The sequence below is a fragment of the Azolla caroliniana genome, unplaced genomic scaffold (genome assembly GCF_043228905.1).
Source record: "Azolla caroliniana isolate FFs.n. ecotype wild unplaced genomic scaffold, voAzoCaro1.0.p SCAF_8, whole genome shotgun sequence".
In the NCBI taxonomy this organism is placed as follows: Eukaryota; Viridiplantae; Streptophyta; class Polypodiopsida; order Salviniales; family Salviniaceae; genus Azolla; species Azolla caroliniana.
This window is the reverse complement of record NW_028230443.1, coordinates 4034313-4059293: the sequence shown is the minus strand read 5'-3', so window position 1 is coordinate 4059293 and position 24981 is coordinate 4034313. Positions and strand designations below refer to the sequence as shown.

The 24981-nt window shown below is 41.6% G+C and overlaps 1 protein-coding gene across 2 annotated transcripts; it reads right to left on the bottom strand.

Annotated features, from left to right (window-relative positions):
• Positions 1-1873: 1873 nt before the first annotated feature.
• Positions 1874-19006, bottom strand: CTF18 (P-loop containing nucleoside triphosphate hydrolases superfamily protein). Of its 2 annotated transcripts, none has more exons than XM_087323594.1 (24): positions 18439-19006; positions 17991-18275; positions 16220-16281; positions 15571-15708; positions 15201-15491; positions 14946-15032; positions 13979-14080; positions 13836-13907; positions 13640-13738; positions 13479-13540; positions 13336-13380; positions 13175-13248; positions 13029-13096; positions 12871-12939; positions 5958-6076; positions 5787-5863; positions 5601-5681; positions 5427-5514; positions 5199-5352; positions 4929-5105; positions 4787-4846; positions 2775-3052; positions 2574-2679; positions 1874-2362 (listed from the first exon to the last, which is right to left on the bottom strand). In XM_087323594.1, the coding sequence occupies exons 1-24, from the start codon at positions 18782-18784 to the stop codon at positions 2312-2314; spliced, it is 2991 nt and encodes a 996-aa protein (XP_087179720.1). In that variant the 5' UTR covers positions 18785-19006; the 3' UTR covers positions 1874-2311. The 2 variants fall into 2 exon arrangements, with proteins under 2 accessions (XP_087179720.1, XP_087179719.1); XM_087323593.1 differs by having other exon boundaries at positions 5787-5866; positions 18439-19005.
• Positions 19007-24981: the final 5975 nt, after the last annotated feature.

Genomic DNA, 24981 nt, shown 5'->3' with positions numbered 1-24981 from the left:
TTGGTGAGTATTATAGAGTAGAGGGGAAAACAACATTCGGTTGAAGGGATTCGTGATCCTGGCAATGCACTAGGCTTTTTAGGGTTACAGTTACAGTTAGGTCTCCAAGATAGTGTGTCCAGAAGCATATAGAGCAAGGTCGCAAATTATACCAGCTTCCAAGGAAATGCCTAATGTAGAAGAGGAGATCATGGTGATGATGATGGTACTCCCATAAGAGATCATCGAGATGCTCAACGATACCGGAGCCGTTCAAGTGCTATGTGAATTTGGGCGAGGAGATGCTGAATTGGCTCATTCTGGCACACAATATGGCCGATGCTTTACGATTCTTCCCAAGCTTTCCCCATATCCTCTAGCTCAATGTGATACATTCAATCAACAAGACTAACAATGTCTCTGCAAATACTACTAGTACTTTGATGCTTGTGCCGGCTTGTCATAATAATTGTAAGTACGATCATCACCATGCCTAGGATATGACACTAATCCCAACATTAGCTTGAGCTCATGGGTAGGTGATGAGCCTAACATCCATGGTCGCTTATATTATATCTGAGTAGGTGTGGCAACAACTAACACACTTCCTCAACAAATAATCAAGCTCTCAACATTGTTCCTATAAGTAGTCTTGCTCTTAATGCACCTCCAATTAAGTCTTGTTCCTATCACTTCTAGTCGTTGTCGTCTTCATGCCAGATCTTAGAAACAATATCCATACATTAAGGTTCAACAAATTGGCCAAGTATCAACAACAAGCAGCTATACTTCCTCATCTTTAGGATGGCTACACACGCATCAAATTCAATTTTTTTGCAACCCATTGTACCATGCTATATTAACCCACCTCCCACCAACAACTAGATTCATTTTTCACATTGGTTTTATCCATGCATAAGCAACTTCTTTTGTGGTGGCATTCATTATTATGAGGTGATCCATCCACATCATTGGTTGATTCATTTGGTACATTTCTAATGACATGCCAAGTATTGTGTGTAACTCAATCTATTTTTTCAAGGGAGATGCCCACGATGGATGAGTGGCAACAAAGTAAATATTGTATTGGCGTTGTCAATTAATTCTTTAGCATCACTATGATGCTTCTTGTTTTTGTAGCAACTATACTAAGTTTAGTCCTATTCCACAATATTCTCATAGGAGAGTAAGAAACTTGAACTTTTCTCTCTTATTGTTTCTTCTACCTATGCAAATATAGAAGAGCACAATTATAAGTTTCATCGCCAAGAATCCACCAATACAATTTTCACTCACATAAAGGCTTATTTGACAACCAAAACAAGTATAATGATTTGCAAAACAAACGAATTCTTGTTCTGATCACTAGTTCACATATGTGATGATCATGGAACTTCAGATCATTTCCAACCGCTTAACATGATGGGACATTTGAAATTCATGAATGCATCCTTTTGTAAAACTACTTCCATCAAAGGTATGCAAATGAGATTGTTGGAATGTAAGTGAAAACGAGTTTCAAACTCGAAATGTGAAACCAAGGATAGATAAAATGATAAATTTTCTGGTTACCAATATACCACATAGATCATGGCAAAACATTTATGGAGAATGACAATTAAGCTTCGAAATTTTTTAAAAAGAGAATAGATTGCACTTTCAAGTTTTGAAGTCCCAAATTAATTACATGATGGATGGAATCAAAATCTGACTTTTGAATTCAGAGAGATTACCAACTTTTGATATGAGTGAAAATTGGAGTGACATTTGAAATCCAAGGAAATTAAAACACTACAATAACCATATTCTTTATTTGTATTGCCTTCATACAGGGAAATGCTGTGGTTTTCAAACCATCTTAGATTGCATCACAAGCAGCAAATGTTTGTGTCTGATTTCAAACTTAACTAAGGGAAATTTTGATAAAGAACACATCGATCCCATTGTTCAAGACATGAACTCACAAGCTTAATGCTGGAAAGCACAAGTTTTACCACAATATCTTCAGAAGCTTTCATTTTGGAATTTCAATAAATCTGATATCTATACGCATTTAATTTCATGCATCTTTAAAGTGCTATACAAAGGCCATGCTTTCACATCATATTTCAACATGTGAATGTAAAGGATCTCATCAATACGGTCGACGTCATTCATTATTATCATTCACTTCTGTGAAATTTATGTATTTTGAAGGCCTTATTTGGTTGGAGTTGGTCAATGACATTTTTCCATGATGCCTCAAGTTTGTCAGAGACCACAATCTTAAGGGACCACAGACTCTATATAAAGGAAAGTCCCAAACCAGCAATGGCAAGAGAGATAGCAACAATTAGATGAAATCTCGCACCAGCATTGGCCTTCGTATTGCATTGGTGAAACCCTGCCAGAAACAGTCCCCATTATATCCAATCTTTGAAGTCTAGACCGTACAATTGTACATATTTTAATAAAATAGCCACTGTTAGTATATGTTAGGTAATATAGTGATATAATTATCATGATGCCCAACACATATATGGCAAAGCTACAAGCATCGGGAGCCAAATATTTCATTATTTGAAGATATGGAACCCTAGCCATTAAAACCTCACCTCATTGAACTTGAAAAAAACAGGACGAGAATCCCGTCGAGCCAAAGCTTCACTAGCCACAGAGACTTTCTCTGCATTCCCATTCATCCCAGATCCTTTCTTAAATCTGATATATGAGTTCAAAACCAAAAACACTAACATTTAAAACCTTACACCAAAATATTTTCTTTAATTATTATGTAGGTGCATGCATGAACATACTGAGCAAAATAGTTTATTGCAGGCTTTCTAGATGCCTTGATAGTTGGGTTTAGGACTCCTTTATCTGCAGATGTGTCATTCGTTTCAATATTAGACGTGGGTAGGCTCGTGATTTTCTTCTCTGCACTTATATCTGCCTTCACTGGAAGCACAGTAGTATCCTGAACCAGCTTCTCTTTCATTTCATCTGAAACAGAGAGTCTTTGGAGATCTGAAGCTATGGCTGTTGCCCGTGCAATCCGTGCAGCACTCTCACGCCTGATTGTTTCAAGCTCGACCTAAGAAAAGAAGCACTAACATCTTTATCCTCTAATTGGGAGAAACATAAAAATATTAGTTTACCACCCACTTTTCTAGCATGTTTGATATGTAGATACAAGTGAAAGATATCAATTTCAAAGCTTGAAACTATGCAAGAGCAAAGCTTTTTCCAGTTCTTGAGTCTGACTTTCATGCAGCTTCATCATCCTCATTCCCTATGATTAATCGTAAGAACATGATAATGATGTGGCATTTATGAAAACAGCAGACATTGTTCTAGAAAACAACTACAAGCATACAAAGCCTTCTATAACTGGATCTAAATAATTCATATAGAAGTGTCATGCCCTACAGATTAAGGTCGAAGTTCCATGTTTCAACATCCAAAATCTCAGATGGCACATAATAGAGGATCATCATCTTTATAACTGCTGAATATCTTTTCTGATCTCTGGCATATATGTTCATGACCAGAACAAACCTAAATCTACGGATTTTCATCCATGACCATAACAAAACTAACCTCAAATTCCCAGCAATGAGAGGTAAAACACATCATTAAGCATATAGTAGTACTCCCCATTGTGCATCATATACAAAATTCCCTTAGCCAGGGTGTTGATAATTCATGAGAAATTGATACACTAGATTGTCATGAAAATGCAGATGGATCTGATCTGATTGGAGTGGCAGAAGCGCTCCCTTCATAAGAGATCAATTGATAATCCACTGCCAGACCTCAGTGGCTACTCGCTAGACCTTTCTATAACCATATGTCCAGCCCATAGCTATTCAACTGTGTGTCCTCAAGCTTGTGTATGCTCATAACAAAGTGGTCTCTGAAAGAGGTAAGTTTGGGTGGAATTCATAGGTATTCTAGAACCTACTCGATACTTTTCACATGGAAAACTTGCAAAAGTTCATAAAAAAGATAAATAGTTAACATCTGTACAACATGGAGGCATGCATGAGCAAACATGTAGAGGTTGCAAGTGGAGAAGTCACTTTTGGAAGGTAAAGTTCCTGAATGACTCAAAATGAAGAGGATGAGGAAAACAAAGATTAGTCCCCATTGGGGAAGGTTCTGGTGAGAAACACGGTTTATGGATAGTACTATGAGTTAGATCAAATTCCCAGTGAACAATTCAAAGAAACAACAGACATGCCTCAAATCTGAGCACAAAACTTGAACATCCGATAAAATCTGTATTGAAAAGAAACGGATATAGAGGTCAGAGAATCTCTAATTGGCAATCGAGATGCTCAAGAGCTTCAGAATTCAAGAAATGACACTACAGTGCACAATCTAAGCTCTAAGATCTATTGCACTGGCATAAGAAAGCATGTATGACTTTCTGTTATGATTGTAGTTGGGGATATTAAATGCTGCCCTTTTCTCTGACTTTGACACTGACTGCTTGCTACACTGGTCGATTCAGACTGATATTTAAGAGTGACTCCGATTTATTCTATAGAATCTACATATATAGCCAGTGTTTTAAGCATAGCCATGCATGAAGCACTTGGCAAAAACTTAAGATTTGAATCTGATGTCCTATGATTAAATACTTCTTCAGGAGATTTTTATCATTACTATAAAAGAAAATTTCCCTATGCAAGTATGGTTTCCCTATGTACCCAATGTTCTTGCCTAATAAGTGAATCTAGCAGATCCAATACACATCTCTCTTGCTTACCCTACGGTAAAGAATGCTGCAAAATGAATCGAGCAGTATAAATATATTACTCACCTCATGACTCAGAACTTGACGTAGAGTTAATGAGATCAAGTGATATCCTGGCCTGTGGTCCTGTTAAACAATCATTATGAATGCATGTAGTTTCCTTTATGGGAAACCATTACAAGTGCATTTGTATAATGAAGTTTCATACCTTGAATTGTATTATCTTGTGAATTGGAGGATCAAAAACAGGTCCATGAGATTCCATAAAACCATCAGATGAAAAGCTAGGCTTAGGAATTTTATAATTGATACCATAGCTTATCATGGTGTCTACCAGCTGATTCATTTCCTCTTTCTCAGATTTTGACAAAAGCTGAGGTGCTACCTGCACATAGCACATACGCCATTGTCCTTTTACAGATGAAGAGGCAACATCACAAATAATCAATCGATTATGTTTTTAAGCATATCCCCATACAGGTCTTAATTTCTGAGGTGATAATATATAGAGTAGCGGAGATACTAAATCCCACGCAAGACATCCAATTGTGAAATTGGAATGTGTTGATGGTTGCATACTCATCATCCAAGACCTCAATAGTTCTTTTTTGGCACCATAGTCCACTCTGAATCTGCAAGATATCCATAAAGAGTCAAATGTATGCAATCTGAAATATTTCCACATATCAAGTAGACAGGTTATCACCTTTGTGTAGTTCTCGGCCACTCAATATGTGGCTTCTCAGGTTGCGCTATCAGCCGCCGTATCAATATTGAAAACGTTGGCTGATAAACTACGTACGGACTTAGTCAGATTTACAATATTGTGTTCACAATCTTGCGTGTTTAAAATATTCCCAATTTTAGTATATCGTATTACCATCTAATGCAAACAATTGACGGCGGAAAGCTACATGTCTTATGATTTCTGAGTCCCCAAGTAAGTCTAAACACTTTACCTGTCAGAAAACCTAATTTTAACGTTATAATTTCCGACACAGTAATCATATCCAGATGCCCATGAGAGTTAGTAGAGTAAGAATAAAAATAGTGGTATTACTCACAGTCTTCTCAAATGAACTGTCATGATACCGGAGATGCAGTAAATTCTCATGAATACCATCATTTATGAGCTCAAATTCACTACTACAGTTACAATCCTGTAATGTGAGACAATTGTCGTTTCTTCTTGCACTAAACAAGGATGATTAAATAATTAAACTTAAAGAACACTCACTGGTTTGCTAGTAACTCATAAAGACGAAGAAACTCCTTCTGCCCTTCCTGGCTGCTTTCCGATGATGAAACTGGTATTCTTGCAGTAGTTTTGCTTTTTGACCGACGCTTTTGAAGAACCTATAATAAATTAAGCATGTAAATCTTCAAGAAAACCTCAGATTTCTTAACACAAGCAACTTCAATCATACGGTCCATACACTCGAGCGCATGCTAATGAAAATTTATACCATTAGAAATACAGATTAACACTGTTGGTTTCATATAGTTACATCACACATACTTATCAGAAACCCTTTCACAGCTTAACATATCAGATTCAAGTTCAAAGAAGAGCATCATGTTTACCGATAGATTTGTTCTACATGAATCAATAATGATAATTTGCCAACAATTATACTATATAATCACTGAAAACTGTTAGATATAGTCAATGGTCACCCCCAAGTCATCAGTTTATCCCCACAAGCATATCACTCGATGACGTGTCAATGTGCGAAACCGTAGATGTGTAGGACAATGTATTTAGTAAAGAGGGATGTAGGCTAATGGGATTGACAGGTCAAGTCAACTAGAAGAATATTCTCTGTTAGAAGGTTAATATTTACTTATTCTTGAAGTATGTGCCATTGACTTTAAGATTACTATCTAGCACTAGCATGTATCTGATGGAAATAATCGACACTTTCCAAACTTCACTTCTCAGCCACAACCAAGGAAACACACGAATCGTTGTTGCAGAAAATGGGAAATGCAAAAATAAGTGAGTGGACACGCGATTTAACGTGGAAAACCCTGTACGGGAAAAACCACGGGAGTACAAGACTCCGAACCAAAACTATGCACAGAGAAATATACAATGGCGAGCTGCAAGGCGACGACCTTGAGCTCGCTGTCCTCGCCACAGGCGGCGGTATTACACAGAGGCGTCGACCTCTTCCTTTCTCTCTCCCTCACGGCTGCTCTCACTTCGCTCCCTCTAAGTGGAAAACAGAAAGATGAGCAGCAACACTAAAACAGTTTGCCCTAAGTCATATTTATACACATATGACTTTCGGGATATTTACAACTATAGCCTCAAGGGCCCTTGGCAAACATATTCACAAATATGTCCCCGCATCCGGATCTCTCTCCGGGTACCTTCATCATCCGGCTCCGTAGCCGGGGTCTTCATCATGCTTCATGCTGGGTACTCTTCATGCTCCGGTTCCGTAACCGCAACCGGGCTTGCCGTCATTCATCTCCGGACATCCCATCCGGAGGGACCGAAATCCCAACAAACTCCCCCTTCACTTCGGCATGGGATGTCTCCCCAATCCGATCCTCTTCCGGCATGCTTCCAGCTTGTCGGGTGTGAGCACCTTGGTCAGCATATCCGACCCGTTCTCGTCCGTGTGGATCTTCGTCAGCACGAACTCCTTGTCTTCTATCCTTTCCCGGATCCAGTGGTATCTACGCTGGATGTGTTTCGTCCGGGAATGGTAGGCAGCGTTCTTCGCAAGGTGGATGGCACTCTGACTATCGCAGTAGAGCCGGTACTCCTCCTGCCGGATACCGAGCTCTCTAATGAAGTCCTTCATCCATATTATTTCCTTGCCGGCTTCAACAACCGCCATGTACTCCGCCTCCGTGGTTGACAGTGCAACCGTCTTCTGTAGCCTCGACTGCCACGAGACAGCTCCCCCTGCATACGTCATCACATACCCGGATGTGGACCGGCTGGTATCTGCATCAGCCGACATATCCGAATCGGTAAAGCCGTCGAGTTCGGGCTTACCGGAGCCGAATCGGAGGCACACGTTTGCCGTGCCCTTCAGGTATCGGAGTATCCACTTGACCGCGTTCCAGTGCTCCTTGCCGGGATTGCTCATGTACCGGCTCACCACTCCGACTGCATATCCTATGTCCGGTCTTGTACACACCATTGCGTACATCAAGCTTCCGACGGCAGAGGCATATGGTACTTTCAACATGTCCTCCTTCTCAGCCTTTGTCTTGGGGCTTTGCTTGCTGGACAGCTTGCAGTTTGCCGGGAGTGTTGACCCGACCGGTCTTGCTTCCGACATGTTGAACCGATGAAGCACCTTTGTCACGTACTTCTCCTGTGACAGCCACAACTGCTTCTTCTTCCGGTCCCGGATGATGTGCATCCCTAGTATTTGCCTCGCCGGACCCAGGTCTTTCATTGAGAAGGTTCGGTGAAGAGCCTTCTTCAGCATCCGTATCTTGACCTGGTCTCGTCCGACGATCAACATGTCGTCCACGTACAGGAGGAGTATTAGAAAGTCTCCTCCTTCGAACTTCTTCACAAACACGCAGTGATCGGACTGCGTTTTGTGGTACCCTTCGTCTGTCATGAAGGAGTCGAACTTCCGGTACCATTGCCGGGGAGCCTGCTTCAGACCGTAAAGGCTCTTCTTCAACCGGCATACCAGGTGCTCCTTCCCTTTCTTCTCGAATCCTTCCGGTTGCTGCATGTAGATCTCTTCTTCGAGGTCACCGTGAAGGAATGCCGTCTTCACGTCCATCTGTTCTACCTCGAGGTCCATGCTTGCCGCTATGCTCAGCACCGTCCGGATGGAGGTCATCTTCACTACCGGGGCAAATATCTCGTCGAAGTCGACGCCCTTCTTCTGCTGAAACCCCTTCACCACGATCCTGGCTTTGTATCTCGGGGGGTTTCCGGCATCTCCCAGTTTCAGCTTGAACACCCACTTGTTACGGAGTGCCCGTTTTCCTTTCGGCAACTCCACAAGTTCATATGTGTGGTTCTCATGCAGGGAATCCATCTCCTCCTGCATGGCACTTAACCACCTGCGGCTATGGGTGTCATGCTTCGCTTCTTCAAAGCTCTCCGGCTCCCCCTCGTCGGTTAGCAGCACGTGCTCTGGTTCCGAAAATCTCCGGGGAGCCCTTCTCTCTCTTAGAGGATATCTCCGTTCCGGAGCTTCGGTAACCGGTTCTTCCGATTCTTCTTCATCCGAATCCATTTCGGGATCGGGGCCGGTTCCGGTATCATTTTCATCTTCTTCGGCCGGTTCTGTTTCTTCACCGTCTTCGGCCGGATCTTCGAGTGTTAACCGGTCCCTTGCCGGTCGGGACTGCTCCTCGTAGAGTTTATCCTCACCGGTCGACTTGGAGCTCTTCATCTTCTTCTCCGACTCCCAGTCGGCGAGTGTCTTGTCCTCCATGAAGATGATATCACGACTCCGGAATATCTTTTTGTCGACCGGGTCCCATACTCGGTAGCCGAACTCGTCATCGCCGTAACCAAGGAATATGCATGGCCGGGTCTTTGGATCTAGCTTTCCTCTCCGGTCCTTTGCCACATGCACGTATGCGAGACACCCGAACACCTTCAGATGCCGGTAGGACACTTCCTTACCGGTCCACACTCTCTGTGGCGTGTCTCCATCCAGGGGTACCGAGGGTGATCTATTTATCACATATGTCGCCGTCGACATAGCCTCAGCCCAAAATCCCTTGGGTAATTTCGCATGTGCTAGCATACTCCGGACCCTCTCCATTATGGTCCGGTTCATCCTCTCGGCCAGCCCGTTCAGTTCCGGCGTCTTCGGCACAGTAAACTCGAGCCGGATTCCCTTCGAGCGACAGTACTCCGCGAACTGCCCCCGGTATTCCCCTCCGTTATCCACTCGTATCGCTTTCAGCTTCTTGCCGGATTCCCTTTCCACTCTCGCGTGGAGTTCTTTGAAGACGGACAATACTTGGTCCTTTGTCTTCAGCGGTGCCGTCCACAGCTTCCGGCTGTGGTCATCTATGAATGTTACGAAGTACTGGGCTCCGCCATGTGACTTCGTTTCTACCTGACACACGTCAGTGTGCACCAACTCCAAGGGTGCGCTACGTCTCGTCGGTGGCCTTGAGTGGAAGGAGGTTCGGTTCTGCTTACCGGCCAGGCAATCGGTGCACTTCTCCAGGTGCACATGCTTCACTGGAATAAGGTTGTCATCTGCAAGCCTCTTCATCCCCTTCTCACTCATGTGGCACAGTCTCTTGTGCCACAGCTCACCGGCAGTGTCGGCTGCCACGTTCAACTCTTCCGGACACAACCAGGCGTTCATAAGGTACAGTGTGTTGACTTTCCGGGCCCGAGCCACTATCAGGCTCCCCTTGCTGAACTTCATTACACCGTTCCGGATGCTACCCGTGTAGCCTTCATCGTCTAGCCTCCCGGCCGAAATCAGGTTCAATCGAACCTCCGGAACGTGTCGGACATCCTTCAGCAGCATTTTGCATCCGGTCGAGGTTGTCAACCACACGTCTCCTATGCCGGCAATCCGGCACGTACCTTCATTTCCCATCCGAACACAGCCATGCTCACCGGCTGTGTAGGATGAGAAGTATCTTCTTTCCGGGGTCAGGTGGAACGACGCTCCGGAATCGACCACCCAGGTAATCTCATCGCCGGCAATGTTTAGTTCACCTTCTTCGGTGATGAGCATGATCTCCTCTTCACTTGCCGCGAGTGCCGTCGTTCCTTTCCGGTCCTGCCCTCGCCGATCCGGACCTCTCCAGTCCGTGGCTCCCCGGTATGCACCGTTTCGCTCCGGTGACTTCTTCGAATCGGTGTCGTCGACTCCGTTGTCTTTTCGGTAATACCGACAATTCTTTCGGAAGTGCCCCGGCTTCCCACAGTGGAAGCATGTGGGCCTTCCTCTTGACTGTGAACGGGTCCCCGACTTCTCCCGTCTTTGCGGACTCCGGTTCCGTTGTCTTCCCCGATCCGATTCGGCAAGCAGCATCTTCGGATCGGAGGCCGGTTCTTTATCTCTCCGACGCGCTTCTTCGTTCAAGCTACTTGTCTTTACCGTTTGTAGGGACAAGTTATCTTCGGTGCAGGAGGTGCTGAGAGTCACCACCAAGTTCTCCCAGCTTTCCGGCAATGTACACATCAGAATGATGGCTTGCATTGCATCCTCCAGCGGGAACTTGATCGCCGCAAGCTGGTTCACGAATCCCATGAACGTGCTTACGTGTTCCACCATACTCTCGCCGTCCCGGTACTTGAGGTTCACTATCTTCCTCATCAGGGAGGTCTGGTTCAACGCATTCTTCCTCTCGTAGAGGCCCGACAGCTTCCGCCACATCTCATATGCGTTGGTGTCGTTCGCCACATGTTGTAGAACGCTCACGTCGACGTATTGCCGAATGGTTGCAACGGCTTTCCGGTTCAGAAGCCTCCATTCCGACTCAAGTACCCCCTTCGGTATTTCCGACCTGTCAATCGGTTCGTACAGGTCCCGAACAATCAGAAGATCCTCCATCTTGATCTTCCAGTCGGCGTAATTCTGCGCATTCAGCACCATCATCCCCGGCTGCCCGCTGCCGCCGCCTTCCATTTTCTGCAGCAACTCGCTCTGATACCAAATTGATGGAAATAATCGACACTTTCCAAACTTCACTTCTCAGCCACAACCAAGGAAACACACGAATCGTTGTTGCAGAAAATGGGAAATGCAAAAATAAGTGAGTGGACACGCGATTTAACGTGGAAAACCCTGTACGGGAAAAACCACGGGAGTACAAGACTCCGAACCAAAACTATGCACAGAGAAATATACAATGGCGAGCTGCAAGGCGACGACCTTGAGCTCGCTGTCCTCGCCACAGGCGGCGGTATTACACAGAGGCGTCGACCTCTTCCTTTCTCTCTCCCTCACGGCTGCTCTAACTTCGCTCCCTCTAAGTGGAAAACAGAAAGATGAGCAACAACACTAAAACAGTTTGCCCTAAGTCATATTTATACACATATGACTTTCGGGATATTTACAACTATAGCCTCAAGGGCCCTTGGCAAACATATTCACAAATATGTCCCCGCATCCGGATCTCTCTCCGGGTACCTTCATCATCCGGCTCCGTAGCCGGGGTCTTCATCATCCGGCTCCGTAGCCGAGGTCTTCATCATCCGGCTCCGTAGCCGGGGTCTTCATCATGCTTCATGCTGGGTACTCTTCATGCTCCGGTTCCGTAACCGCAACCGGGCTTGCCGTCATTCATCTCCGGACATCCCATCCGGAGGGACCGAAATCCCAACAGTATCTAGGGAGCTAGATCATATTAAATGACAAGTCAGTTGACAGAAAAGGAATATGGCCACTACTATCAACTGAATTGCACATTTAATGTGACAATAAGACCAAACACAGAATATAAACATCCACCCTCTTTCTCTTGCACAGCTGTTGTGACTATTATCTGTGTCAGCTAACTCTGTAGTCCACTAGTCCAGATCCCATCTAAGCTCTAAGGTGTGATCGGACAGGAGGACTACCATTACTACGCACATATGTAATAGGAAGTTTGTATTAACACATACATCTCTGTGAGTGTACTTCTATATGCTTATCTAGTTTATTCTCAATATTTCTAACAAAAACAACTTTGTTAAATTAATCACAAAAAAACTTATAGCAGCTGAAATTAGTTAGAATTTGCATCTGTTCACAAAAAATACCAAATTAGTTTCAAGTTGTACTCTTTACTCTTCAAATATAATCTCACAAATAGAATAAATAGATTGTTAAAATTAATTCATCGAAGATGAGTTGAACAAGTGATATTTCCTGATCATTGCCATCGTTCTGGAACTGATTTGCTAGAATTTTCTTGTAAAGGTGCAAAAAGAAACTTATAAATACAAACTCTAATGGCTTTGACTCGTGAAATAAATTCTTGTTCTTGAGATAAAAAAGGACATTCATTTACATAACTAAATAAAATTCAACCAAAAATGTTGATTCTATATTTTATAATACAGTATACCTTTGCAAAGTATACTTTAGTTTCACTTGTTTACCACATGGCTATGTAAAGGATCTTCCAAAAACATCAACTAGAGTCACTAGTTCATACATCATGAAAACTAGATATTGCTCATTAGAAAGTACCTCCCCCCAAACATCAAAAGCACTGCTAGTCATATCCTTCCGTCCGACTACTTGAGAAGCAACATCAACCTTTGATTAAAATTCATAATGTCAAAATAAAAATACGTGTTTCAATGTTACTATATTGAAGATTCAACACAAACAGAAATTGTGAATACCATGTTTAGTGGTTCTTGCTTCCTCTTAAGGAACTGAAGAGTGTTCAAACATGAGCGAATATCACACTCTGTTCATAGAACAGATTCTTGATTAAAACGAAATATGTATGTTCCAGTTTCTAATAAATCTCACATTTCAATAAAACCTGTGTGTTCGGCTAGGACAGTAAGAGCACGAGCATTGACCTTATAACTCTCTAAGTTGCAGATATACTTCAGCCTGGTGAAAAAACTTGTATTAAATATGTATTTATTGATAGCGAAACATGCTAATGCTATTGAAATTCACATTTAATTGCATATATACCTTGTAACTACTCGATTAGCACTTGGTTGAACAAAAACATGCACTCTGCAATTAATAGAAGAGCATTAATCAATACTCGGGGAATTCTGCAAGTATGGAGTGCAAAGACTCACTATAAGTTGCAGTATAGAAATAATGTATACTTGGCCATTTGTCTCAGCTGCCTCAATGCTGGTGCATAAAGATCATTGCAGATGCAAATAACCTGTTACATCACATTATATTCCGTAAAAGTTCAGAAAAAATAATGAGCATACTTAAATTGTTATTGCCTGAAAAGAATCTGATGATATCATATACTCACAGGTCTTGACAACCTATCCGAAGAGCCTCTTTTCTTGGAAACCTTCCTAACTTGTCCATCCTCTACTATATTCTCCTTCCCTTTGATATCCGAATAAGCCTGAAGCCAATTAAATATTTGTATGGTGATGTTTATAATTTGCAACAGGAGTAGAAACATGTCAAGAAAACATCAAAAATCCAAAACTGTAACATACTATTTTCAAAAGAGCATCAATTGCACTTTTACCATCAACACCTCCAAGTGCTCCATCAATTTCATCAATTATCTGCATGAATCAAGATGGCACATTAAAATCAAGGCAGAGTTATGTACTCCTCACAAGAAAACTAAACTTACCACACAGTTAGGTCTCATGTCGCCCATAAGAGATTTCATTTGAATTGCGTCCAAGATTTTGGCTTGCAGAGTTGTGGCAACTCGATCATCACTTGCATTGATCTATAAATATTGCCCTTGTCTCTCAAAAAAAGAGATTCTTAAAAGATTATACATGAATATATTGAGAAACTTATTTCAGGCATGCTCATTATTCGAAGTGTCTTAGGACTCACAACTACCATGGCATCGAAATGTAACATGATGACAATGCAAGCTCTCATAAAGTGAGCTTGCTATCTGAAATTCTTTTGGTTGACCAATCAATCATGAATCTCCAGATGGATTAATGTGGTGATGCAACCAGCATACCCTGGGTTACGAAAAACCCATCAGCTGTTTGCTGCTCATCTCATCCAACATTGTGTTATCACTAGTGGCAAGTTCTATGCATAAGCATGATAATATCACCCACAATATAAAATCTAACCCTCCCCAAAGCTCATCTTTAAGGTTGTAATTCTTCTCTATAAAATAACACTCATCCATTCCAGTAGGTATAAATCTTCTTGTAGGAGGCCTAGAATATTATTGCCCAAGTATAATCGTAATTAGGATCCTATGGATAGACACATTCATAATACATGCAAAAAATATAAGCTTTGACTAAAATCAAATGAGTGGAATCATGTGGTGGTTTACATTGCAATATGATTCTGTCAGCCTTACCACAGACTGATTCCTAAAGTGAATACATTCTGAACACATGCATCGGGCATAAGCAAGGTACCGAAACAAGATGATATAAAAGGAAGAAACATTGCTCTTTTGACTATTTTTAATCTATCTTCAAAAATCTATTGTCTAGTTGAATCATGGTGGCTATTGAGTCCATGAAACTGGTCATACTTTCTGACATCATTACATGAACAGAATGCCGGGGAGCGGAAATGGCATATTTTCAATACTGCGGGAGATTTGTACATACCTCAACAACTCGGTATCCACAATGTTTAGCAGCCACATGTGCAAGAGTTGTTTTACCAAGACCAGGGGGTCCACATAGAAGAAGAATCTGAAGAGGGCAAGATACATTGTTTAGAAGTACAGGTATACCGTATGCACATGTAATGCATGCCTCAGAAACATGGATGATCAAAGAATATTTCATAATAATCACACAATAACTTTGAATTAACCAATACAGAAAATGAAAGCTAACAAGATTAGCAAGTAATAATACCTTCTCTTTTGGTCGGTCTAAATTTGTTTCTAATTGTTCTAGATGACTCTTCATAGGTATAGTGGGGTTAGGAGAGTCTGACGAGTGGTTTGAACTTTGAGCAACTCCAACACTGCCTTTCGGATCATATTCTGATACAATCCGATTACTACCTGACATATTTTCTCGGTGCATCAGTTTACCATGGTATGTTGGTGCATGTCGTTTTAGAGCTGCAAATACATTTAGGGACGTTGATGTCTTTTCCCCCCCAAATACACACTTGTCCCATTGCTTCAGCCATCGCAAGACCTTTTCAAAACAACAAATGTCATATGGCATCCATTCAACAGAAAGATCCCAGGTGAGTTTGCTTGTATTGACTCATTACCTCCCTGTTTGTTTGTTCATCACTCAATAGTTCAGTGAAAGACTTGGGAGCATATTTTTCAACCCAAAGTTGTTCGTGTCTTGGTGAATCCACCATATTATCTTCAACTAGATTCTTGTCTTCTGCAATCCTGCACGCCTGGAACAAAATGTGCACATTGGTTGGATAGCCTTAAGATCAGAACTTCTTGATAGCATAAAACCTAGTGCATCAAGAATCTTCACAAACTACAGGAGTGCTAAATTTGGTGACGTATATTCCAAACATCAGACTGACCCCATTCATACCTTGCAACATTATTGTACCACATACCAGGCATCTTAGACACATGAATTTGAGGTACCACCAATGGTGGCATATTCAGAGCACATTGAGCTGACTGCAATCACACCTCATAAAGCTATTAGAGCCACACACCAGGCTCTTAAGACAGCTCATGGACTAGCAAAACCTACCATCCAACCTGAGACATAAGGGTCTCTGTTTTCTCACCACACCAAAAACCAATCCTTGCATACCTCAAACAAGAGCTTCTTGAGGACAGATAGCATTTTTCTCTTGCACAGTAGAATTATAAATTTATCTTTCTAGTTTCCTATAAGTGGGGAGGAACTTGAAATTTTAGTTCCTGATACAGATCTTCAAATACCTGTCTTAAAGCTTCCTGTTCAACTTGTTCAACAAGGACGTTAAAAGGTGCTGATAGAAGGCCTGCATTCACCAAACAAACCCAAATAAACTTGAAATATCATTCCAGACTAGTAATATACTAATGGCATGTAAGGAATTTATTTAAAATCCATAGGAGTGTAGATAAATCAGGAACAAGAACAAATGAAAAGTAAGGAAGAAAGGAAAGGACGGTCAAATCAATATGTCCATGGCAGCCAAAAAGGACTACGAGGAAAAAAAAACTAACAAGATGTTCCAGGCCAACACATGGTATAAAGTAGAACCCTAAAATTTGACCGGGTACAAAATCCACCTCATACAACACATACCAATTGAAAGGCCTAGTGAACAGAGTCTTTTGAAAAGTGAATAAAATCTGTGAAGTAAACAGGATGCAAATTGCAGACGAAGTACTCTCATTGGCCTCTCGATCATGATGACTATCTCCACCTCTTTTATGTGCCCAGAGCAGTGCTTGCTACCATACTTGATGGCAGCCTAGATCAATAAGTCACAACACTCAGGTATAGAACTTCAAGATCTACAGACCTAGATATGGAACTTCGTACCAGGTATGGAATCTTCCCTTGGTATGATAGAATTCCATCTCTAATAAGCCCAATGTGTTAATGGTACTTCAGGTTAGGTTTGATGGAAGTATATGGAACTCCCAAGAGTCCTTGAATAGATTGTGAAACATCAAGATCCAGAACAAAAGGCTCCACCAAGGACCACTATGTACAACAACCCAAATGTGAAGTGAGTAGCAATAAATAGGAACTGTGAAGGATAGATACATAGTAAGAGAAGATAAAACCCAGACTTCAAACTCATTGACTGTCATTGTCAAACTGATCCCATCAACTAATGCCAAGAGAAGACATCCTGACATATATTTTGCCCATTTCCTACAACTTTTCTCTCCAACCTGTAAACATATTCATCAGAAACTTGTGGATTTCCTATCAAAGGCTTCCACACAAACAAGTTCCATATAACAAGCCCTAATTGCATCAAGTCTCTCCATAAAGGCTCTAAGAATTCTTCCTATGAAAAGTGCACATATAGGGTGAGAGGAGCCTCAAAACACAAACAATCTGAATTACCTCCACCATTTGTCATCATATGAGAGAGTAGATTGTACATACTACGGTTGCATCACACAAGATCCTTGAAGATAACAACATTGGAATCATGTGCATTTTAGTCAGCCAAGCCTCCAAAGCAAAATGCATCTATGCCTCTTCCAACATTGGTCAGTCAACTGTCATATCATTAGCATATTCGACATATCCAATACCTGAGAATTCATAAGAGATGCTAATTGCAAGCAGCTATGCATTTGCAAAAAAGTGAAGAGACGCTAGCGAGCAAGCAACAAAGCTCTTTATATTTTTGCACATATCTTGGAATACTCTACTAGATTAGCTTAATTGATTATCTTGAATTGCCTGCCTTGACGACACTCCTTTCATTGAGTTGGAGCATTGATTCCCTCCTCTTTGCTGCTATTAGAAATGGCCTTAATGTCATTCTTCTCTGGCACATATTTCTCACCTCATTCTTGAACTAGTAATTGTCATCATTTGGTTGTAATAAGCAAACCTTTCATCTGTTCAAAACTATTTTTGTTCATAGTGATACATTAAACAGGTGGAAATAACAACTAGGCTGATGAGAAACTCCTTCGAAACATCAGTGCACATAGGTAAGAAAAGAATATGGTTATATTAATATGCACTGCCTACCGTGGTGAGATTGATTGGAAGACCTATATGGCAAACTCTTTGTTATCTTCGGAACAATGGTGAGCTTTGAATACACACGATCACCAGAAAGATTTGTGATTGGCATGAAGTTGCCCTCAATGTCAGCCAATCTCCTCGTAGGTAGCTTCATAGCTGAATTTGAGAATGCATGGACAGCATCGATCTTGGAATTGGGTGGTGACCACGATTCTGCTTCCGGTAGGGTCCAATCATTCTCGTCCACGTGTACGACATCAATTGTCCGCCCACGTTTGTTTGCAGACACTACATCATGATATGTACATGGGTTAAAAAGAACCATGGGATTGACACTGCAGATCAATCAACATTCAATGGAGCTAACAGGACTTACATTTGTTTCTGGTTTTCTTTTTCTTTTTTTTTCAATTAAAAGTGTAACTAAACATATCTAGGAATTCCTACTTACATTCTTTTTCTTCGCTGTCAAGTGATAAGGACCGTTTCCTCTGATCACCATCTGAGGGTACCTCTGCATCAGTTAGAGATATATGCTTATATTTCCGATGAATTTTAAAATTTGCAGAGTATTGGCAAAACACATATAGAAGAAGGAGAAGGAGAAGGAGGAATAGGGTTAGTGCAACCGAGCCTGTTGGACGAGGTGGACGAATTGATTCTTCGAATTCCTCAGGGCAGATTTCTTCCTCTTTCCCTGCTTGTTCTAGCATGTACTCTTCTTCTTGTTGTTGTTGGAGGAAGAGGCCTTCCTGCTGGGCCATCCATTCGAGCTCGTCGAGATCAGGGGCCTCCATTATTGCTCTGCAGAGCTCACGCACACACAACACAGACAATCTGTTTCTCTGGTTAGCGCGGGAAACTATGAAACAGGGGACATTATGTGATGTGTGTGTGTGTGTGTGTGTGTGTGTGTGTGTGTGTGTGTGTGTGTGTGTGTGTGTGAGAGAGAGAGAGGGTGTGTGTGTGTGTGTGTGTGAGTGAGAGAGAGAGAGAGAGGGAGTGTGTGTGTGTGTGTGAGAGAGAGAGAGTGTGTGTGTGTAAGAGAGAGAGGGAGTGAGAGAGAGAGGGAGTGTGTGTGTGTGTGAGTGAGAGAAAGAAAGAAAGATATATTAACGTCTTCTAAGGCCAAATTTGGCCCATGAGACAAATAGGTTACAACAAAAGATGAGTGTTTATCCAATCATCAAAACTAAAAATAAAAGAAAATAGCTTAAGCTAAGAAAGTTCTAGTAGTGTACAAAACTTTGCACCAAGCCTAATCTCATTTCCACCCAAGTCTCTCAAAAAGAAGTGGGAGGTCAAAAGTTTTTGGTGTGGGTGTGACCCATGGTCCCGATGCATAGAGTGCCCTAGCCATGGCTTCTAGGCGGTGTAGTTCACGTTCCCTTATTTTCTTTATTGCTTCTACATCTCGTCGAGTTGCTTTGAAACCCGACATCCGAGGGCGTTTGGTTCTTCTTTGATTTTCTGCTTCATCAAGGAGAAGTCTGAGTGGTGCAGGTGTGTCGACATTCATTGTCTCCCCTTGTTCCTGAAAAACTTCATTTGTTATATGTTGGTAAACATTAGCAACATTATTATCAACGTTTTGTAATTTGTTCTCTCTGTGGTGTTTCAATTCTAAGATGTATCTACCTAATTTCTTTATATCTAGTGTATCTAATAGTTTAGGGAGGGTGGGAGAGGAACCAAGTATGTCTTGGTATTTTGCCCTTATCTCGGCATAGGTGGGGCATTTGCATGTAAAATGGTACTCATCCTCTATCTCTATGTGGCATAACCTACATATCCTTTCCTCCCTAGGGACTCCATTAGTACGTCCATTCTCAATCTCAAGTTGGTGAGATGATATTCTAAGTTGACCAATGACAACCCTTAGTGCATGTGGTAAGAATACATCTAGATATTTTGGGCGCGTGATAAAACCTAACTCAGAGAAGTGCATAAAGTGTTCCTTATAGTACGACATTTTAGATGGGAGTGGCTCTAGTGGGGTGATCCATTTATACCGGGTATAAATTTGTCATATTTCTTGGCGTATTACTTTATTACGGTCCTCATGAGAGAGTAAAGTGTTATCATTCGTGTGGTCGTACTTAAGGGGGGGGAGGTTAGTAATGTCTAGACCGTTGGCAAGAAGCCAACTCACCATCATGCCATACCATGAGCTAGTATAGCCGGACTCATACAATGCTCGAGAAGCCTTAAAGGCTTGGTGGGATATTCTATCAAGTGGTTGGTTATGTATCCTGTGTATAAAGACTACCAGTTGAAAAAGTGCTTCTACTAACATAGGGGGTAGAGTGAACTCAGCCCTAATAATATCATGTGGGACCGACGATTTGCTTCGGAGTTGGCGTGATAACATCATCACCAATGGTCTCTCTAATTGCGTCCACATGAAAGATGGTAGTCCTGGGGCCCAAACCGCTGATGCATACATGAGAGAGGGAGTCACTAATGAGTCAAAGAGCCACCCTTTAGTTCGTGGCTCTTGGAAGTATGCTTGGTGGCATTGTCTCTCGAGGAGTGAGAGGGATGCATGTCCTCTTGTAAGTCTATCCTTCGCTGCTTGTGTCATCGAAAATTTACCTGAGCGGGCACTGAAAGTGACTCCGAGATAGACATATGATCCAACCACCTCAACTGGGCTATGGGAGATAGTTAGGTGACACTTGGCCCAACTTGGGCCGACGTGTGGAAGATAAGGACTTTAGTTTTCCCTAGATTCACTACCAATCCTCGTTGTGTGCAAAAGTCATCTAAGGCATTAAGGTGCCTTTGTAGGTCGTGTTCGGATTCAGAGAGCAAAACTATGTCATCTGCATAGAGCAAGATATGCACCTGCGTATCTCCAAGGACTACTCCATTGCCTCCCTTACGAGCAATAAAATCTGTGATCTCATCAATGTAGATCCCAAAAAGAGTCGGAGATAAGGGGCAACCTTGTTTTACACCAATAGTGCTAGTGAAACTATCGGATATGCCGCCTGGGCATCGAACACACCCGGACACTTGTTCATATAGTGCGTAGATGGCCCAAACCATGTCATCTGGTATCCTCAAGCTCTTAAGCCTATCAAACAACCGCTCTCTAGGGACCGTGTGAGTGAGAGAGAGAGAGAGAGAGGGAGTGTGTGTGTGTGAGAGAGAGAGAGAGAGAAAGGAGAAAGAGTATGTGTGTGAGAGAGAGAAAGTGTGTGTATGTGTGTGTGTGTATGAGAGAGAGTGTGGGTGCGTGTGTGTGTGAGAGAGATAGGGAGAGAGAAAGGAGAAAGATTGTATGTGTGTGAGAGAGAGAGAGAGAAAGGAGAAAGAGTGTATGTGTGTGAGAGAGAAAAAGAGTGTGTCCACATGGTTGCCCAATGGAGACGAGGAGGTCGTGGGCTCAACCCTTACATTTCTATGGTGGCGTGGCATCTAGTAAATCATGAGGATATGTATGGAGCAATAGAGAGGTGAGAAAATTGCTCTCAAAGGGCTAGTAGTTAGGAGTCAGCAACGGCTTGAACCAAACCTCCATTTCAAGCTTGAGCTTTTCTTACCTGGTTTGGGATGGCTCAAGCCGAACTGAACCTCTTTGTTCCAAACTTGTTCCCAAACAAGTTAAGGCTTAATCGGCTTCCCTAAACCAGTTGAGGGTAACAAGTTCGATTCAAGTTTGGAAACTCCTAAACAGGTTAAGCTTAACCGATTTGACCTTGTCCTACTAGTAATTACAACTTAACGCTAGGGTAAGGTAATTACGGGGGGGGAAAAACGTGTGTAAGGAGAGATTGGTTCTCTCCATTTGAGTTTTGAAGGTTTGGTTCAACTTAGTTCAAGCTTCAACTTTCTTAACCGGTTTGGGATGGCTCAAGCCGAACCGAACCTCATTGTTCCAAACAGATTAAGGCTTAATCGGTTTGGCTATACCGGTTTATGCTTAACCAGTTTGGTCAAACCAGTTACCCTCAACCAATTTAGGAACCGGTTTTGTTCCAGTTTAGAAACTCCCAAACCAATTAGGCCTTGTCCTACTAGTATGAAAAACTTACCACTAGGGTAAGGTAATTACAATGAAAAGAAAGTGTGTGCACGGAAAGATTGGTTCTCTCCATTTGAGGTTTGGAGGTTCTGTTTGGCTCAACTCGGGCTTGAACTTTCTTAACTAGTTTAGGCTAGGTTTAGGATGGCTGAAGCCGAACTGAACCTCTTTGTTCCAATTGGCTAAATCGGTTTATGCTTAACTAGTTTGGCCAAACTAGTTACCTTCAACCAATTTAGGAACCGGTTTTGTTCAAGTTTAGAAACTCCCAAACCAATTAAGGCTTAACAAGTTTGGTTTGCTGAAACCGAACCGTTGCTGATTCCTACTAGTAATAACAACGTATCGCTAGTATAAGTAGCAATGGGGCCGGTTCGGTTTCTTGGCCTTGAAACCAAACCAAACCATTTATTAATAATAAAAACCAAACCAAACTATTTTAAAATTTATGAAGCCATTTAAACCAAGCCGTTTATGAAAAATTTCAAACTAAACCATTTTTTATTAATATTAATCATCATACTTATTATAAATTTGTGTGAGAAAATCATCATAAATTTGGTCATCATACTTATCATAAATTTGGTCATCATACTAATCATAAATTTGGTCATCATACTAATCATAAATTTGGTCATCATACTAATCATAAATTTGGTCATCATACTAATCATAAATTTGATCATTATATTTATCATAAATTTGATCATCATACTTATCAGAATTGATCATCATAAATGAAAAGGAGACTCTACATATAATACATATAAAATTTAATAAGTTAAAACAATAGTTTAAAATTAAAAGTTGAAAGTTAGAGCCTATAGAGAATATTTATGAGTATTTTTTAACCTATAAACCTTTAAACCAAGCCACATAAACAGAAACCGATAAGACGATAAACCGGTCAATTCAAAACCGAACTGAACCGAAACCGATTAGTAACATTTGAAACCAAACCAAACCGTTTATTTATCTTTGAACCTATAAACCATTAAGCCACGGTTTTTCAGTTCGATTCGGTTTGAGCCGAAATCGGGTCCATCGCTAAGTATAAGGTAATTACGATAAAAAAAGAGTATGCAGAGGGATCAGTTCTCTCCATTTGCATCATCAATTGGCAATCCTTCTGAACATCTCCAATGTACACAAATTAGTCAGTAGATAAAAAAACAATGCTTGTAAACCCTTGCATGAAGACCTACAAGTTCACATCGCTCCCTAAATATTCATCTGAATCCTTCGCTTGCCCTTTGAAATCGTTCTATATATCCACTTATTTGATTTGCTAATCTTGCTTTGTGAACTCACCTTATCCTCACTCATCCTTTTGTCAAACCAATGACGTGATGTCGCTTCAACACCCATCAACCGTTTACCTAAAACCCCTAGCTCGTTGAATGTTTTCTTTCGTCCTCCAGTCCATGCTCTACAACATGACATGTCGTACTGTTGGACTACAAACTGGATCAAACCTTTACAAAAAGGTGGAGATGTAAATAATGTAAACAACTATCATGACATCATGGTTGGCTCGCTAATGGCAAAACTATTTGGATGTATAATGGAGTCAAAGATGCATGGGCTAAAAAATATCATAAGAGAGCTTATGGATAAGATGGCTTTCGAAAACACAAACTGTGACACAAAAGAAATGTTGGCCAATGGCGGCCAAGTATGGAAGGAGGAAGAGGCGAGCTGGTTCCTAGAAATATAATAACTAAGAATTTTATTAGGAACAGACAGATCCGAACGCCAAAACTGTGTTACTCTTGGGCCGAACTAGCCACTAACACAGGGTGTCCTTTCGGATCACTTCACCAAAGGGGTGGTTGCGATAAGGATTTCCGACTCCGATATGCTTCAACCGGTTAATGTCTGGTGGAGACCCGATTCACAACACACAATGTTACACGCATAAGATCAATACATTAAACACAAGACGAAATAAAGATCAGATAGACAATAATAACACGATGTTATATTAATGTTTCGTCGTTCATACAATGATATTTGGATCCTTTTATAAGCATCTAGTCTGTGCTACAAAACGATGCCTAACCGGCAACCGACTATGAATCGATCCGGATCCGAATCGGCATACCTCTTTCGGATCCGACCGTTCCTAATATAATTCTTAGTTATTATATTTCTAGGAACCAACTGGCCTCTTCCTCCTTCCATACTTGGCCGCCACTGGCCAACAAGAAAAGGAAGCCACAAAAGACATAATGAAACTAATAATCAAAACCGGCCTGGCCTCTCTTATTCAACCAACTCCATCCGTGGAAGATGAAGCAAGGAAGGTACTACCAAAGACCTAGTCAAGGGATTACCCACACACCTCATTGCTTATCCAAACCCAATAGAAGAAAAACAACGTATTGAGGGGTACATCAAGCTCCTTCATAAAAAAGAAGCGGAACAATTAGTGCCCAACCTACCAAGCTTGAATTTGAGCGAACTTGAAAACTAGGCCATTATCCCACCCCGAAATGTAATACTCAAAGAAGAATGTATCGTCATGTACTGCTGCCATTGAACCTTGAGCATACACAGATGCCCTCACGAAAAATGTTAACGTGGCACTCTTACAATATATCCTTGCACTTACAATGAAAATATCCCTCAAAGAAGTGTACAAAGCTATGGGAGTTCTCCCACCTCCCACCCATAGTTTTAACCACATACTAGCTAAGTAAATCGAGCTCATGTTGGAGTTGAGTTTTTGCTCATCTTCGTTGACACAAAGGCCCACAAACCAAGTAGCCTACAAGTGCTTAATTGGGCGACCCTTCCTACGGGTAACTAGATTGGTCATGGACTTCTGCAATGACACAACCTACATTCACAAATACAACGAGACCTATAGGATTTGGAGCCTACATGCAAAAGGTGCACGAACAAGAAGAATGTCTACTAATGGAAGACCAATTGGTAACCATGGCATTCGAAACAAACTAC